The sequence below is a fragment of the Triturus cristatus genome, chromosome 2_1 (assembly GCF_964204655.1).
Source record: "Triturus cristatus chromosome 2_1, aTriCri1.1, whole genome shotgun sequence".
Classification (NCBI taxonomy): Eukaryota; Metazoa; Chordata; class Amphibia; order Caudata; family Salamandridae; genus Triturus; species Triturus cristatus.
Window position 1 is genome coordinate 928265855 of NC_140581.1, and position 18961 is coordinate 928284815.

At 43.0% G+C, this 18961-nt stretch overlaps 1 protein-coding gene across 2 annotated transcripts in view; it reads left to right on the forward strand.

The window, feature by feature from the left end:
• The window catches only part of LOC146866107 (guanine nucleotide-binding protein subunit alpha-14), a 452892-nt gene that overhangs the window by 397023 nt on the left and 36908 nt on the right, over positions 1 to 18961 (forward strand). For both annotated transcript variants that reach the window (XM_085633345.1, XM_085633354.1), the window contains exons 4-5: positions 8106 to 8234; positions 11593 to 11722. In XM_085633345.1, the coding sequence (XP_085489471.1) occupies positions 8106 to 8234; positions 11593 to 11722 (259 nt within the window). The remainder of the gene's footprint in view (positions 1 to 8105; positions 8235 to 11592; positions 11723 to 18961) is intronic.

Below are 18961 nucleotides of genomic sequence, written 5' to 3' on the forward strand. Positions count from 1 at the left end.
CCATTGCTTATATCCTTACAAAACGTAAGCAGTATGGTAAAAAGACCACATTCCTGGACGCAGAGACGCAGTACACATTTTGTTTTCCAATCCACACAACCAGTGCCTCCAGGATTGGTGCACTAGTTGCAAGCCCAGGGAAAACAAAGGCAAGAAAACAACAATAGCGCTTCACTAACCAACTCTGTAAAAGTGGCGCTAATGTGTTTGGGTGTGAATAAAATCAATCTGGCCAGTTTGCTACCACTCTTACTTTATTTAGTTATTTTTCATATTTTTAACCTTTTATTCCAGATGCTGCACTTTGGAGTTAAAATACATTTCCAGCAAAAATGTTTTTCTTTTTTGGATCCATTTCACAGGGGAGCAAACAAAAGAAAGGAGAGGAAAGAGTGAAAACCCCGTCTTGAAGACTCGGTTTTCAGTAAGAGAAAAACTGCTAGACAGAAAGAGAGGGTCGAAGGAAAGAGTGGGGGGCAGCTGAAGCGGCAGAGCAGAAGTGGACACGGTCTTTTTCTTCTCTGGGCAAGAAGGAAAAGACAGAGTCCTGTTACTTCTGTGCCTTCCCGCCCGTCACGAACGCCAGGAACCCCGAGCTTTATTTATAGGCGGTGGCGAATTCTTGCGTCCTGGGACGCATTTTCAAAATAAAGTAGGGGAACGGACTCCTTGGAATTGAAGAAGTAGGGGTACGCCGTGCCCTGCCGTTCCCGGCCACTTCGACCACTGTTTATATACATTATGAGCAAGAATGCTGTCCACAAGTAAAATTTCAAATATTATTTAAAGCTGGATACAAACGGGCCTCCTGGAATTTCTACAGTTATTTCTTCTCGACAGAGTAAAAATGGAAAATTGGACAGTACAGTCAAAGAGCATCTCTTAATATTCTACGGTGACAGGCACACCTACTTGTCACACCTTAATTACAGAGCAGGTAAATTGCATAAGTTACCAAGAGAAAAAACAGTGACCAGCACACCCACTCATCACGCCCTAAATAACCCAAGAAATATTGATCATTTATTATCAAATATTTATAACGGATATTGTTTGTTCAGGAGAGAGATATATACACATACATTTTTTTTCCTTCTCTTTTCCACTTTCTCTTTGAGTCTCTGACATCTTAAACATTTTGTACAATTTTAGTTCAATGTGAAAATTTAAGAGCCTGTCTGCACGCATCTTCTTGAATTCACTCGTTGTTTATTGCGAGATGCAAAATGGCACTCCTCCTCCATTCATACTCTCTAATCCTGGTGATCCAAACATACGTTGGTCAAAGTGGAAAAAAGTTTTTCTTAATTACACTCGTTTGCGGGGTCTCCCTTAGTGCTGAAAGGAAATCTGCACTACTCTTACACTGTTTGGTCATACACCTATGTCCTTTAGAACCCAATCTCCCTGATTTGAGTGAGACCGAGGCAGATCACCTCAGTGAGTTTGAAATTTGTTTAAAAAAACTTGATAAACATTATCTTCCAAAGGTTAGCACAATGTTAGAGAGGTACCACTTTGGAAGACGTGTACAAAAATCTCAAGAGTCTGTCGAGACATATATGGCAGATCTTCGAAAGCTGGGTGCCACATGCAAGTTTGAAGGGTCACTTGAACACATCTGTGACCAATTTTTGTTGGGGTGAAACATAGATCAGGGATTAATTTTGCCAGAAAGAAGACCCAAAATAAGATGAAGTTATATTAATTGCAAAAATAATTCAACACTCTCTTGCCTGTGTGGAGGTTATAAAGAAGGAGAATGGTGTTTTGAATGACAAAGTACAGAGCGTGACAAGTACTCCTTTGAAACATTCAGAACCAATAGCTTATCCTTCTTCAGCTCCCAACTTAAAAAAAGGGGTTTAAAGGTAAATGTTTCCGTTGTTATATAGTTGGTCACTTTGCTGAAGTCACAACTGTGGGAAGATAGGACAGTTAGCTAAAGCTTGTAGAGCTCCAAAACACAATAAAGGTAAACAAGTGAATAAGTTTCCTTAGAAGATGAGAGTAATTCTGATTATGATGAATTACATTGTGGGAAGGTGTTGCTTCAGGTTGGGCAGAACACAGGTAAGACTCCTATCGACGATGTCAAAGTGAATGACCATAACATTAAAATGGTTATTGATTCTGGAACAAAGATAAAACTCATCCCCAAAGATTTCTTTGACAAAATATTGAAAGGGAAAGTGAAGGTTTTCAAGCCTGACCATAAACCTCAAGCCTATGGTGGTCAGCCCATAAAGTTGTTTGGTTACTTCATGGGTGACATTGAATACAAAGAGAGGCTAAATGCAGGGAAGATTTACATCTCTTGTAGAGGAGATGGCATCATTAGTTGGGTTTATCAAGTAGACCTGGGTGTGTCTTTGATTTCTGGTGCTGATCCCTGTATAGTTCTTAGACATTCCTTCACGCAAAGTCTTGATGAATGCCATTTCCAGTGGTCCTTTGAATATTAATCAAGGGTGTGACTTGTGTTTTGAGTTCAAAAAATGTCTTCAGTGAGAAGTTGGGATGCCTCTCAGGATGCACACATAAAATCATACTTGCACCTGATGCCACCCCTGGGACTTGCAAGGTGTGCAATGTACATTTGGCGTTGAGAGAGTCTATGCGTTCTGAACTTGAGAAGTTTAAGAGAGAGGGCATCATTGTGGAGACAGAACCAAGTGATAGGTTGGCTCTAGTAGTTCTTGCATGCAAGGCTTCTGGAGAGGTGAGGTTGTGTTTGGATCTACGTGCTCTTAATCGAGCAGTTATTTCTGACAAGTATCCTCTCCCTAATATCACAGATGCAGACTCCATTGGAGGGTGCCCTTGTGTTCTTTACACTGGACCTTAAAGCCGCCTATCATCAGGTCAAAATTGATGATGATTCCATGAACTTGACAACTTTCATAACCCCGTTCGGAACCTACAAATTCACTTGTCTTCATTTTGGTTTGAACTTCGCAGCCTTCTTTTTGCAGCGAGTCATGGAGGACATGTTGGATGGTCTGGCTGGGGTTAAGATATACCAGGATGATGTCTTGGTTCATGGATCGTCTCATGAAGAGCATGATAGGCTTAGGGCGGTCCTTGAGAGCTTTAGAGCGCAAGGTTTAACCGTGCGAGAAAACAAGTGTAGGTTTAATCGCTCCGAAATGGACTACCTGGGTCAGAAATTGACAAGAGAAGGAGTTAGACCTAGAGATCACCTTGTAAAGACTATTGAAGATCTCCCTGTCCCACAATCTAGAGATTTAGTCACCTTTTTGGGCATGGCGGAGTATGATAATAAATTTGTTCCCCAGTTTGCTTTAAGGACACTTTTAAAGAAAGGGGCGAAGTTCATTTGGTCTTCACAATGTCAAACAGAATTTGATTACGTCAAGAAGGAGCGGAGTTGTGCACCTTCACTTCAGAGTTTCGACACACCTTCCTGCTCCATTTTAATTACTGGTGCCAGTTCCAAAGGTTTGGGTGCTGTACTCAAACAAGTGAAAGATGAAAAGGAGGTAACCATCATGTTTCTATCCAGAACACTTGTTGGTCCAGACACAATACTCTGTAATAGAAAAAGAAGCTTTGTGTATTTACAGGGCCATCAAATTAAAGAAATTCCTCTAGGGAAGCTATTTTGTGGTTCGTACTGACCACAAACATTTGAAAGATGTATTTTGCAAGAAAAGCCTAGATGCAGTCTCTTCCAGGATTTGTAGGTGTGTGGTTACTCTACAAGATTACGACTTCATGGTAAATGATATACCTGGCGCAGAGAATAAAGACTGTCTTTCCCGCCTGGTGTCCAGACAGAGCGCCTGTGTACCTGCCGACCCTGTGGGGTCATGGGAGGATGATGATTACAAAGTGTGTGAGGTCATGGAGGGAGTGATTAGCGATGTAGAATAGAGAGAAAAAATGAAGACCAATACGGTGAACTGTGAGGTATGTAGGATGGTAAATGAAGGTTGGGCAGGCATAAGGAACCTGAGTGAGGAGGGTCACAAGTTCTGGAATGTTTGGGATGAACTTTCAGTAAGCGGAGGTTTGCCTTGGAGGGGCACCAGGCTCATTCCTCCATCACCAGTTAGAATGAAAATTATCCAATTAGCCCATCAGGGACACCAGGGAATTACAAAAACTAAGGAAATAGTTTGTTTACACTTCTGGTGGCCAGGCATGGACATTCTGGTGGAACGTGTGGTAAGAGTGCATGAAGTGCAATGCGTGTGATAAAGTTTACAAAACAAGAGTGCAACCAATGGTCATACCTGATGCTCCCACACGCAGTTGGCAGGTAGTGGCCTTAGATCTTTTGGGGCCTGTAACTAGCAAGACTGGTCAATCTTATGTTCTTGTGCTGATGGATATGTATTCGAGATGGCCCGATGTCGAAGTGACAGACGGTATCGAGACAAAAGATGTTAAGTTCTTGGATGACATCTTCTGTAGGGAAGGTCTCCCAGAGTCCCTCTTAACGGACAATGGTGTCCAACTAGTCTCATAGAAAATGGAAGCGTTCTTGGTGAAGAGAGGTATCGAGCACAAGCGTTGTGCTCTCTATCATCCCGAAATTAACGGTATGGTGGAGAGGTTCAACCGTGTGCTAAAGGAGTCCATTCAACTGGCTAAGGACCAGGGCAGGGACTGGAGGGCTGGAATAGTTGAGCGGGTGATGGTTTACTGTCTAACCCCTCACTGTACCATGGAAAAAATTCCTTTTGAGTTGCTCAGGGGCTGGAGTCCCAACACCTACTTGTTTCAATCTTGGATGAGAGGAAAAGGTGTGGGCATTGAGGATCATGAGTTCCTTGGCAAGCAATTCAGGACATTAAGTCCATCAAGAGAAAAGAATTTTGATGCTAAGCATGCTGTTTGTCACACAGATGTATGTGTGGGCGACAGGGTGAGAGTGCGGTTTCCTCAGAAATCTGATGTTGCAAAATTCTCCCAACCTTTTATGGTGAGAAAGCTCTTTCGTAATGCAGTGAAACTAGATGACAGACGTATATGGAACTTGGGCAGGATTGCCCTCATGTGTTCTAGTAGTCAGACCAAACTGGATGCCCCGTAGTACACTCTGATGTTCCGTCACCTTTGCACAGGAGCAGTCGCACATGTAAAAGCCCCTGAGGCACTGCGTGTTCATGTTGTAAGCTCTGTTTATCAGAACTCCAGTGGTCAGTTGCTGTTGGGGTGCCCTGTGGATAGGACGTTTCTGTTCATGAGAGAAACTTCATTAAAGAAGAGATACTGTACACTACTGGGACTATTATACTTCTTCACAGCTGTCCCACTGCTTCATTGCTTTCATGTGGGCTTAGCCTGTGGGGCACCCGCACTGCAAGCAGCTTGACCCACTAAAGTACAAAAAGGCCCCACACAAACAGAATTGGGATTCTGTTGCCTGGCTGTGCTGCACCGGAGAGTGGTCGATGTCGTGGTCCTTTCTGCACACAAAGATGGAAAAGCTGAAGAAGATGTTAGCCCCATTCAGGGTCACTCAAGGTTCAAGTATAGCGCAAAGGACCTGGGTGGCGATAAAGTGAAAAATGTGGGTTTTTCTTGAACAGCCCTATTTCCATAATGTTTGTGAGAGAGACCTGATGTTCCAGGTAAGTATTTATTTATTGCTGACAGCAGAGCTTGGAATTAGTGCACATCACCCAGGTGCCTTCTACCTCATGCCTGCTGTGCCCTCCACCCCCCCCCCCCGATTCGTTGTAGTCTTTTGTGACTTAGGGCAGGGTACAGAATAAAGCATGGGTGTCAATTACAACTCATGTTTACCACACTACATTTGTAAATCATTTTGGCATGACGGTGCCTATCGGTGTATGAATTGTTTTTAGATGGTGTGCTAAGAAACCACAGGTGCTTATGTTAGATGAGTGGAGATCCAATTAAATGTTGTTCCTCCAAGACAGGCCGAGAGTGATATGTTTTGTTTTTTCAAAAGGTATTTTAAGTTTGAAAAGAAAAACATATAAATGTTTTTAATTCAGTATCTTGTAACATCTTTTCAACATACAGAATGTTATGTTAGATGGTGAAGGCATCCAGCAAGTCACAGAGGATTAGCACGGTAGCTAGAGGACTGAGTTTGTCGAAGATCTTGCGGACAATAGAGGCGATCTTAAATTTTATATTTACCCTTACCAGGACCAGTGCAGAGACTATGAAGGGATTGCAGAATCCACGTTGCACCTAAGTGCAGCTGAGTGGTAGGGCCTTTTTTGCAAGTAGTGGAAGAAATTGTAATGTATTGCATTGGAGATACTTGTTTGGTAAAATAGCATGTGTTTTGTTGTTGTACTGTTAGGTCAATAGTATGAAATGTACCAGTATTTGGCGGCAAATGTCAAACAATTAAAGGTTGTCAGGACCGGTATTTCTCTTTTTCAACCTTGGCAAGAATGTGGAACAATGTTAACAGTATTAATATTTAATGGTCAAAAAAAGGAGAGGGCCCCCTTAAAACTCTCAAGGGAAATGACGTACTTATAACCTAAGAAAAAGAAATTCCCTTGATCTAACAAATCCAATGTCAGTAAATGCTAATTACCAATAGAAACATTGAATACTATATTCAAAATCTATATTATAACGGTGTTTTATTTAAAGAGTTTTTTTCTCCTTATTGTTTCCAAACAAATAAAATCACATCACGTATCACAATGATTCAAGAATAAAATAAAACCAAAATTAATGCTAAAACAACATATAATTCATATTAACTGGAAAAAGATGAATTGACAGCAAATTACAATTATGACCGGCATAATAGAGACGGACACATATGTAAGATACGGCTTCTATACTTTATGGATGCACATCACATTAGACTTGAAAACATAGCTCATAATACATTGATTCAATCAGTATTTTACTCGTCTATGTTGGTCCTTGGATTGTGCCTTCAACAGCGTCGACTCGTTTCGATGGCTTCAAATTAATCGTACCATCTTTTTCAAGACAGTAATTCTGTCTACCTCCTGTGTCAGATCCTAAATGAGACAAATATATGTAATCATTGATCCAAATAATTTTCCTTATTACACTGATGTTCTAATATATGCTTAAACTGCTACTGATTTCCCCATTGTCTTAATAAAATGGTGCACCCGAGCATTTGTCTTTCAAAAACGTGAGGATATAAGAATAAAACCTTCCATTTAGTGTTAGGGTATCTGGCCTAATGTAATGTGCATCCGTAAAGTATAGAAGCCGTATCTTGCATATGTGTCTGTCTCTTTTATGCTGGTCATAATTGTAATTTGCTATCAATTCATCTTTTCCAGTTAATATTAATATTTAATGGCACAATGTTGTCAAATGGCCTTATTTAACACTTGTTGGCAACATTTCTAAAGGAGAGTACTACATTAACCCAACAAAACGTCAATCCTACATATAGATTCAAATTTTGTAGCTGCTCAAGTTTAAATAGGTGATTATTGTAGAGTGGAAGTGGCATGGTGTATCACCAGAGCACTACTTCTGGTTTAAATGAATGTGCTACTTAAATGTCAGTAGTTGTCCTTGTTAGTCTAGAACATTTCATTGAATTAAATCGAACGACTGTGCAATCCACTGATTTAAAAAAAAAAGAAAAAAAAAAAGAATAAACTATTTCATTTTTCGTCAGGACAGGCAACCCAAGATGCCTCAATTTTTTGTTGTTGCTCCATGGTCAATCATTACATACCCAGCATTGGATCGCTAGTAATACCCACTATTTTGCATCAACTGGATTTCTACTGTATGATTCAAGTTATAAAAGCTAACGATGCTAGTTAAAATGCTGTCTATGAAATTAAAATGGACAGTCCCTTTTGCATACATCTGCTTTTCACCTTTATAATATTATAGGCATTTTTCGGATCATAAGCACGTTTCATAAAATCCACCTATTAAATATTTTCCAATCTGTGTTTGGTCCCTTCAATTGTAGGAAAATTCACTAACCTGGGCTGGTATGATCCACTTATATACCTAAAATGTTGCTCTCGGTGCCTTCATCAGGCTTTGTGTAGAAGTGTAATTTTCACTTAAATTGTTGTGATTACTTTTTGATAGAAACACAAATGCATTGCATGTTTTTTTTTTTTTTGCAGCTATCTTAGCAATTTAGATCGCATTTCTGTGCAAGCGTACGTCCCAACTCAGCAAGATGTACTAAGAGTGAGAGTTCCCACAACTGGCATCATTGAATATCCCTTTGATCTAGAAGACATTATTTTCAGGTACGTTGACACACGAATGTAATTTAGAAACTAAGTTATACATGTGAGGGCCTTTACAGAGGAATGGAGCAACACATCTGTAGGTCAATGGGGATCACTAGGTCGTTCAAGGGAACTCATCTGTGGTGGGGCTGATAACCTTTGCATACTTGTGAATTGAGCGAGACCGATCACCTTCTTAGGCCCATCAAGTGTGTCTGTGGTCTGAGCTTGGTGGATAAGTTCTGTAGTTGTGAAAGAGCATGCATGAAATAGTCCAATATCTGTTAGTTTTCTAGGCAAGGATAATACTGACCATTTATGCATGAAGGTTCCTTTCCCCAAGAACACCTTAAAGGAAATGGGCCCAAAATGGCCCATTTTACAACAAAATTTCCCAAGTAATTTGGCTATAGTCACAGTTCTTAAAACCATCCGCTAAACCATGGGTGTGTAATTTAACATGGCCTCCTACCTTATGAAAGAAACTATCACATATGTCTCTTAAATTCTACCTCCTACTTTCTTTTGTCAAACCCTCTCCATATTTTGGATGGCAAGATGGGTTTACATAATTTCAGTCAGCAGCCTCGGATATCAGAGCCATCTTCAATAATAGAGATGGCCCTGGCTCGGGCAGCTGATCTAGGTTGCACCAATCACACTTCAGTCATCAGTAGTAAAGTATAAAAATAATGAATTATTGATCATGAAACCACCCCCATTGAGACCTGAAACAACTGCTGTAGCAGCAACTTAGTGCCATGCGATATTAAGCAAATTATGCAGTAACATCAGTATTTAATGTTCCCAATTGAACGTGAATTATTACTAAAATGTCCCAAACTTGTGCCATATCTGTGGCACTTGCTGTTCTCTTTAGCCTCCCGACCCGTGCACTCCATCTTAAAACGTTTTATTGTTTAGAAGGTTACTCAAAGGGGTTCTGCTGAATTCAAGCTTCTGGATATCTGATGTGCAATGTAAATGAACTTTGTTTCGACCCTGAGCTATTTGGATCTAGACCCCTTCCTCAGTAGACAGGTCACGGGGGTCATGTAATGAGCCCTCATCATTTCCTCCAGTAGTATTGTAGTCAGAGCTGTCCGATTTGGCTCTGGGCTGTAACATGACCATACTATATGGAAGAACCTTTCTACACCCAAGTGTTGGGGATTCCCAGGTTGATAAGATGCAACCTTCAGGAGTCGGGGTACTACAGGGTACTACGTCTGGTGCAAATAAGTCAATTGTATATACCTTGTCTAGTGTGATGAGATACCTTCTTTAAGAAATCCCTTATTCTGTCCCACTCTGCCTCCGTAAAATCTTGGCACAGTAGTGTTTCCATTTAAGTTCTATGTGATCACAGTATATACCTATGCTCTGTTTACTATACATTTGAGTAACTGCCTTTAACGTCCCTTCCCTATTGTCAGTAAGAATTCCAATGACTTAGTGTTGGGAGGTCGCCAAGTCTAGCTAATAGCATGCACCACCCATATGCCTCTTTCAGTTTTGCTGGTGTTTTCCTTTTCTCAGCGCGTCCAAGCTTACCATTCCCATTTTTTTTACCATACTGTTGTCCTCGCTATGCAACCCAGAACTCTGAAATCTCTAGGAGTTGAATATAAGGTAGTACCCCTGCCAGGGTGTAAATTTAGTACAGATTTGATCAGCTAAATTCTCCCTTGGTAATTGAAGGGGGTGCACCCGTTTTCAGGCTCTCACTCCCATCCGGCCAAACTGGCCAAAATTGTGTTTTCTGTTCCAGGTTCAGTTCAGCTTAAAGTAGAAACCAGTTTTTGCTGAATGTACTACCTTCCATATCATGCAACATGGGATTTATTTTCATGTGCTAACCTTCTCAGGGTTGAAGCTGGGCTCTGTGTTATACTAGTATAATCAAGTTTCCTTACTGACAATTTAACATTAAAGCATATTCCCAAATATTTCTACTGCAGAGGGTACTTTCACACTTCCTGGTCATTGGCAAGAAGCTGCATGTTGCCACACATTTTGCCTTGACTTCAACCTTCCTATAGACCCTAGCTATGACCAAGATCTTTCTGTCATTAACCTTTTTTTTTAAATAAAATTCAATCTCCCTGCATGTTTTGGCCACAGAGTCTGACACCCTTTGGGAGTGCTTCCCCTTGTCCCAGCCCCTGGCACCCCCCTACCGCCAAGGATTCATTAGAGCCCTCTCCATACTTCTGCTCCTGCTGGGCCTAGATATTGGAATCAGGAAATATATTCAACTTAGTCCACAGAGTGCCCTGTGCTTCTGGGCAGTAGGAGTGCTGGCGTAAGCATCTAGGCAGCTGTATAAGTGAGAGATGTACTGTTAGGTGGGTGGCGTGCCAGAGTCACCAGGTGAGCAGATAGGGGTGGGGGGGAAATTACTCCTGGTCTGTCAGTTGAGCGATTGATGAAGGGGAAGTGCAGTTAAATTTGCAGGGCCGATGAGTTCCTGAGAGAACAGTAGAGCTTTTCCTTGCATTTCATAGAAAGGAAAATTAAAAACTCTTGCATGCATATGATTACATACTCAATAACCACACCACCTATATGGCTTCTGCTTGTTTTTTAGATTATGGGTTCAAATGTTTTGCAATATTATAGTGTATTTTCTAATTACAAAGCAATGGCATAAACAAGGTGCCTTTAGCCCTATGGCAAGCAAGGAAAATAGGTCCACAAACAGTGGCGACCACTAGCTGGGGAAATAGGTGGGACAGCGTGGGGGGAGGGGTATGTATACTTATTTTTTTTTTTTTTAAGTACCAGCAGCCTGACATCCGCCGCCTCTTTAGACGATGCTCACACAAGCTTCCAGCATCCCCTGCACCAATCCAGATGTTACACATGCTTGCATTACCCAGCACGAGAGAAGCGTACAGATTGGGCTGAGCTGGTGGTTCCATGCTCCAGCAGGGACTGGGAGCCTGTGCTACTGAGCCCTGCCGACATCTGCTGCTTTGGTACAGTGGGAATAATAAAGAGACAATTATGTCCGTTTAATTTGTGCCCATTGTACAGGACAGGGTGACCGTGACAGAACAGAAATCACTCCACAAAAGAGTGTACAAATGGGTCGAGTTACAGCCACCCTAACATCAAGTACCTTATTTTGGTAGCAACAGATGTGTATGTCTTTCAATTCGTGTACTCTCTCAATGGAGTTGGTTAGGTATATTTCAGATACCCATCTCTTTCTTATGAATTCCATATCTATCAATGCAGGGAGAGAAACTAGTGACTCTATTTTCCCTTCCATCTCAGATGAGGCAGATTTATTTGCACCCTTGTTTATTGGATCATATTTTCAGAGTCTCAGGTCGGCTATGTGTAACTGTCCCCTTTTCCTTCTCAACAGAATGGTGGATGTGGGTGGTCAGAGGTCCGAAAGACGGAAATGGATCCACTGTTTTGAAAATGTTACCTCCATTATTTTCTTAGTTGCATTAAGTGAATATGATCAAGTCCTTGCTGAATGTGACAACGAGGTAAGGCACACAATGCATGTTGTGAGTATAAAGCAAACTTACTTGTTTGTCTGCTGTACAATTGAGTGTAATCTGAATGTTTTGCCGCTAATAGAACGCCCAATCATGAACAAGCAAACCGCAGGTGAAGTTTAAAATCATTTTTTTCTGCCCTATTGAGTCGAAATTAAATTGTCGATGAGTACAGAACATAAATACCTGTTTAATATTGTTGTGAAATTAATCAAACAACATTTAGGCCTGTTAACAGTTTTTGTAGGGCCCAGGTCACAAATGTAATGCAGGGCCCACTTCACGTGTTTATGCCGCGTGGCTCGAGCGCTTACTTGTAAGTTTAAAAAGGTATCCTCAAGGTAAAGAGAAAATGAGGCAGCTCCAGCATTGAGTGCTTCCTAGTGGTATCTCCTGCTTAGCTGCCTCGTCACAATCTATAAATTAATTCTGCAGTAGAACCCCAGGGCCCTGAAAATAGCAAGGGGTCTGAGGCTTAATTCCCCCTCTACTTCTCACTGCCCTAATTAAGCATGCAAAAATAAGTTCAACTCGCTGATTATAAACTGAACAATCCAGGTTTCTATGTTATCTAAAGTTGTTGATGAGATGCAATTCACTGAGCGGAATCGCAGCAAGGCTGCGAATAGCTGCTACATACCATTGGGTGCCAGACAGGCAGAAGAGGAACGGAGGCTCCGGATAGGAGTATACCAGACCAATTTCTTCTGTAGCGGCTTAGGACCGAGTTCATGCAGAGCCCTAAACCCTATACAAAGGAATTTGAAATGTATTCTTTGCTGCACAGGGAGCCAATGTAGCTCAGCTAGGCACATTGAGGCAGAAGAGCCTCGTGGTCTAGACAGGGCAAATTTCGCTGCCGTATTCTGAACACGTTGCAGTCTCTGAATCAGATATTTGGGGGACTCCAACAGTAAGGCGTTGGAATATTCAAGTCTGCTTAAGATAATGACTCGAACAATCAAGGCTCTGACCGAGACTGGAAGCAACGGAAGAATCTTTCTCAAAGCCCTAATAAGGTCAAAACTGCACCTCACCATCTTATTCACTTGCGTCTCCAATGACCGATTGGCATTGAACATGACTCCCAAGTTTCACACAGTCTTAGACGGCGCCAAGGGAGTAGATGTACCAAGAGGCCAAAAGTTAAGAGGAAGGGGCAGAGGGACCTTCCCAACTGCGCTGTGTAGAATTTCGGTCTTATCCGAATTAAATTGTAAAGAATTATTTCGTAACCACTGCGCAGTGTCGTGCATGCACGCATGAAAATCCTGCAGGGCATTAGGTTGGGTTCCATCAAGAGATGGAATGATCTGAGTTTCATCAGCATAAATTACCAATTTCACATTATTAGCCCGAATGGTATTAATCAGTGGGCTCAAATAGATGTTGGATAAAATTGACAGATGTTAGTGAAGCCTGACGAACGGTGGAAGAGCCACTGCCTGACACCTGCCAGATAGATGGGATCGAAACCAGTCCAGGGCAGTGCCCACTACTCCTACCTCCCCTAGACGGGTTAGCAAAATATCATGGTTGACCGCGTCGAAAGCCGCAGACAGGTCAAGCAAAATAAGTATTGCAGATTGTCCCCTGTCTGCCAACAGACGCAGATCGTCCATCACGGTCACCAAGGCAGACTCAGTTCCGTGTTCTGGCCGGAAACCAAATTGTACATCTGCCAGGTAGTTGTTACATTCTATAAATGCTGACAGATTTGCTAACCGAACATTCAAGGATCTTCAAAGGATAGGGAAGGAGAGAAATGGGCTGGTAATTACCCGGGCAGGTTGGATCAGGAGTGGCCTTCAAGAGTGGCGTAACTACAGCCTGTTTCCAGCCAGATGGTACAACTCCACTGGATAGCGATTTGATTACAGATCTGTCGGAGCCTGGGAAAAAGTTGTAAGGCAAATTCCTTCCAGATTTTGTGTGGAAGGGGGTCCAGTGGGGAGCCCGAGGAGATACCCAGGGCGAGCCTGCTAAATTCCTCCTCCGAAAGGGGCTCAAAATGGTCCAAGAGACTCAATTTACCAGTCCATTCACCAGTCTGTGTTCCTACACAGGGCACCCCTCCCACACCGTCAATCACGGTAGCTACTCCATGAGTCATAACTTCTTCCCCCACGGAGATGTCAGTTTTAAGCCCAGTGATGATAGTGTTGATTTATTTCGTCAAAGGTTGCTAAACTATCGCAGAAATCTTGAGTAGGCAGGATCTCGTTTTGCGAGCATTGAGGATTAGTGAGGTCATCCAACTATTTTGAAGATGCATTTGGACTTATTCGAATTCAGAATGATCTCTGCAAAATATTCCTGTTTAGCAGCAAGAATTTCTTTTTTGTAGAGCGATTTAGCCGCTTTCCAGGCGAACTTATCCTCATCTACATAGTGCTTTCTTTCATTTTCTTTCTGCCTGTTTACATCTTGATTTCAAGGCTTTCAATTTTTCATTGAACCACCTAGCGGAGGGTCTTCCCCAATCTTTGCAGCTTTTTAAAGGGGCAATTTGATTAACAGTTGCAATAATATGATTACGGAGGTCCATATAGTTCTCCTCCACTGACCTAAGTACATCAAAGTCCCCTTTGATAGCGAACGTTGGTGACTTTGTCGCCTTTTCCAGTATCCTCTTCCAGTCTCTACCCAGGAAGCTCCTAACATCCCTCAGAGCAGGGGCTCCTCGGCTGGGGATGGCCGTCAGAAATTTAACCAAATGGTGATCAGTCTAGTCTACAGAAAGCACGTCCATGTGGTCAATAACCCTTTCCTCACTGAAAACTAGGTCGAGCATATGCCCCCCTATGTGTGTGGATCCAGTTACTCCCTGAGATAGGCCTAGACTTTCACAAGATTGAAGAAGGGTATGGTATCCTATTTCTAAAGTCCCATTTAGCCAGAGATTGGAGTCCCCTGCAATAAGCAGTCTCGAATGAGTAACAGCCATATTGTTAAAGACCTTAATCAGCGCCTGCAATTGAGACAGATTGACTGCGCCAGGGGGCCTATAGCACACTCTGCCGTCCAATAGAGAGAACCCCAAGAGCTCAAATCCCTCTACTGCATCGATATCTATAGGGACAAAATCCCACCCTTCTTTAAACTTGAGACCAACCCCACCGCCTCTACCTCTGGCTCTAGGCTTGTGAAAAATCTTGTAGCCAGGGTGACACGCCAGTCCTGGTTCAAGTGCAAAGTCAGGAAAGGTCCAGGTCTCAGTCATGAGTAGCATATCCAGGTGATACGCTTCAGTGAGTAATTGGATCTCTGTGACCTGTTTATGGAGAGAGCTAACAATAAGTAATCCACAGACCAGAGCCTTCTTCCTGATGAAGTCCGACTTCGGGTTGGCTGAGTTCTCAAATATAGGCATGCCTACCCCGGCACCACCGATCTCACCTATCTCCCTCAATGCCTGGCTTGAATAGCAAAGTTTCCTGGTGTCACGGGCAGCATGGCTGGTGCTGTGCGCAAATCGTGCGCGACCAGACGCAGACGGGCTTGCCTTTGACACGCCTTTGGCTGCGCTCCCACGATCTTGCCGGCATAAATATCCGGTGTTGGCGTCGGCTCCACCCCTCACCCGTTCAGATTGGCTACCCTGGGGGAGTGGCACCAGGAAGCTACGAGGCCTGTAACGCAGGTATCTCTAATCCCAGCGAGGTGCAAAGGTGGGTTTCCCCACTTCCACAGGGCCATTCTCTGCCTCCATCTTTGGGAGGGAGACTGTCTAGTCTTCTCCCTGAGCCTTCTGCCTCCGCTTATTTAATCGGAGGATGGCACCGACACGCAGTGGACGTGCGCAGCAGGCACCCCGAAGGCGCGCTAAAGGCAAGCCCGTCTGTGCCCGTCTGCGTCCAGAACGCGACCAGCGCCAGAAATGCTGCCCAATTTTCGCCAGGTATGTGGTTCACTAGATATTCCCTTTTGACCCCTTAACAACAGTCCTCACAATTACAAAAACCCTTTTGATGTTGCTGAATGGAAGGGCCCCATCTGCTGTAAGAACTGTAAAACAGTTTTCAGTCCCATACAGGGCACACCGATTGGCAACAGTATTAACACAACTTACCTACAAGGAGTTCTCATTAATGCTAGATCACTATGCAAACATGCTCAAAGCATCCACAACCTAATACTAGACGATAACCTAGACTGCCTCTTCAGAACAGAAACATGGCGAAAAGCCTGGTGTAACCAGGATATCGTCTGTGCCCTACCCCCTGGCTTATTCACAGACAGGATAGACCAGAACAACGAGGAGGGGGGCCGGCGATTATCTATCGCAGCACACTGAAATGCTCAGTATTTGAAATATCTGACCTCAAAGGTGCAGAAAGTATCCGCTTCTGCTTCCAATTAGAGGACTCTCTCTCCTTCTCAGGGACTCTGCTTTACCGCCCACCAGGCTTTCTTGGATAGCATTGGAGATATCATGAGCTCATAACGCTTAGATTCTCCAATTTCACCCTATTAGGAGATTTTTAATATCCACCCAGATGTACAAAATGAGCCGGGTGCAATGAATTTCCTGGAAATCAATGATACACTTGGCCTGGATAAGCGGATATTCACCCCCATCCATAATGCAGGCCACACTCTAGGCGGTATTTGCTCAAACCTCACGACCCTTATAGTCAAGGCCCCAGTTAGCTTAACTTGGTCTGATGACAAGCTTATACCTCTAGAAATCAGATACCAGCTCACGAAAAACCTAAAGGGCCACATCCCCACCATTCAAAACACCAGAACCAGGTGTAATGATATGGCAGTCCTTTCAGACCTCAGTTTAGAAGCCTCAGTCTGCAAGCCTAGGCTGTCGGATGATCCAACAGTAGATAAACCAACGTTTCATACAGTGGATGTCCACTCTGAGGGATCGTTTTGCACCTCCTGCCTCACAAAATAACCGATTGTTTAACAAACCCTCCTCCCCATGGTACACCCAAAACCTGAAAGAACTACTTAACCACTGCACGAAATTGGAATGTAGATGGCGACAAAAATACAAACAGGATGAACTAACCAGGTTCAAAGCAGCTCTTAACATCTACCACCAACAAATCAAAGCTGCCAAGAAATCCTATTTCACCGAGATGCTTAAACTGGCCAACGCATATCAAAAAACTGTCTTTAAGATAGTCAACTCTTTTACCAACCCCATATCCCTTAAACAAGAGATTCCCCCATCACAGTTTCTCGGCGACCGCATAGCAGACTATTTCAAACAGAAGGTCCAGTCATTGCAACAAGATTTCCCAGTACCTTCGGTTCCTCCCGCTATTACTACTGCCGATTTAGGAAAAAACAGACCATTCCTTCGAGCTTTTCAAGCCATTAGCCTAGAACAATGCCGTCATGCAATTATAGATACTGTCAATCCAGTCATCAATAACATAATAAACGCCTATCTTTCACTAGGAGAAGTCCCCAATGAATGGAAACTTGCAGCAGTCAAACCTCTTCAAAAGAAACAACTTGCTGATCCCACCATCCTTACCAACCTTTGACCCATCTCTCTACTCCCATGTCTTAGTAAGATCACTAAAAAACTAGTTAACTCTCAACTTATGACCTATCTGGAAGGAACTAATGTCTTACACCCTAATCAATCAGGTTTCAGGCCTCAGCACTCTACGGAATCAGCTCTCCTGTACACCCCTGAATCCCTTAAAGCCGCTTTAGAACAGGGAAAGAATGCTGTGTTGGTCTTATTAGACCTATCAGCTGCTTTTGACACGGTCTCACATGTCATTCTCCTGGACTGTCTTGCGTCCTATGGTATCTCTCCTCTCGCCCTGGCCTGGCTAAAATCGTTTCTACAAAACCGAACACAAGTCATTACTCTTGGACAATACCAGTCAGCAGAAAAACCCCTGCCTTCCTGCGTCCCACAAGGGTCCATGCTCAGTCCATTGCTCTCCAATGCCTATATGGCTCCCCTGATTAGTATGATATCGTCCTTTAACATCGATGCGCAGCTTATTCTGATGTTAGATAAAAATACCACACTTGCTGAGGAAAATCTCCGTCAATGTCTCACAGCAGTCTTTCATTGGATGAAAGCAAACCACTTACAATGTAACTCAGAAAAAACAGAAATCATGCCACTAGGGAAAGCTAACTCCTTCTCCCCTAGTCTATGGTGGCCCTCCGACATTCCTCCTTCCCGAAATACAGTAATGGTAGCTAGGAATCTGGGGGTCAAATTTGACTCAGCACTGTCCTTCCACTAGCAGTCCCTAGCAGTGGCTGGGACCTGCTTCCATCTGATGAAGTCACTTAAAAAGTTCTTCGACCTACTCCCCTGTACGACGAGACAGGCAGTCACAGTGGCCCTAATAAGTTCTAGATTGGATTATTGCAACAGCCTCTCTGCAGGAGCAAATAATTTGGTACTACACAAATTACAGATGGTACAACATGCAGCAGCCGGACTAGTACTAAAATGACCCTGGAGCTCATCAGCTTCTGCTGCACTGGAAGTACTGCATTTGCTACCCATCCACAAAATAATCCTGTTTACGATCTTTATGATTACCTTTAGAATATTTCATTCCTCAGGCCCCCACACCCTTTGACCCAGGTTTGCATGCTGTGTGCCACACCATTCTCTCAGATCGTCTAACGCAAATCTATTAAAACCCCCTGCTTTCAGATGTGTCTCAGGGGTGAAATCAATTGCAGTGATTGGGACCAAGGCCTGGAACCAACTCCCCAATCACCTACCCTTCATCCAATCAACCCTCTTTAGGAAAGCTCTGAAAACTTGGATCATTACGGCTCCTGATGCTCTATGCAGACCACTTATCTAAATCATTCCCAGTCTGTCACCCTGTCTGTTAGGGATCCGCTCAGTGCCATGATGCGCCTCGGAGTGAAAGTTGCACTTTACAAATTCCTTATAACATAACATTGTCCATTGCATATGGATTACACAGGAAACCAGACATGGGAAACCGTCTTTACCATGCATACATTATCATGCATGCCTTTACCATGTAGGTAAACATTTTTAACTTTACCATTAAGTGCATTATCACACACATACGTTTTTTTTTTAAATAACATACATTTTTATGTTATTTTAGAAAAAAAAAGTGGTTTAGGTGCGGGTAGAGGCAAAGGGAAGTAAGGGTGATAGTGGTAAAGGGTGGGTAGAGGTGAAGGAAAGTAAGGGTGATTTTAGGTTTTAAGGGTGGGTAGAGGTAAGGGACTGATGCTGTT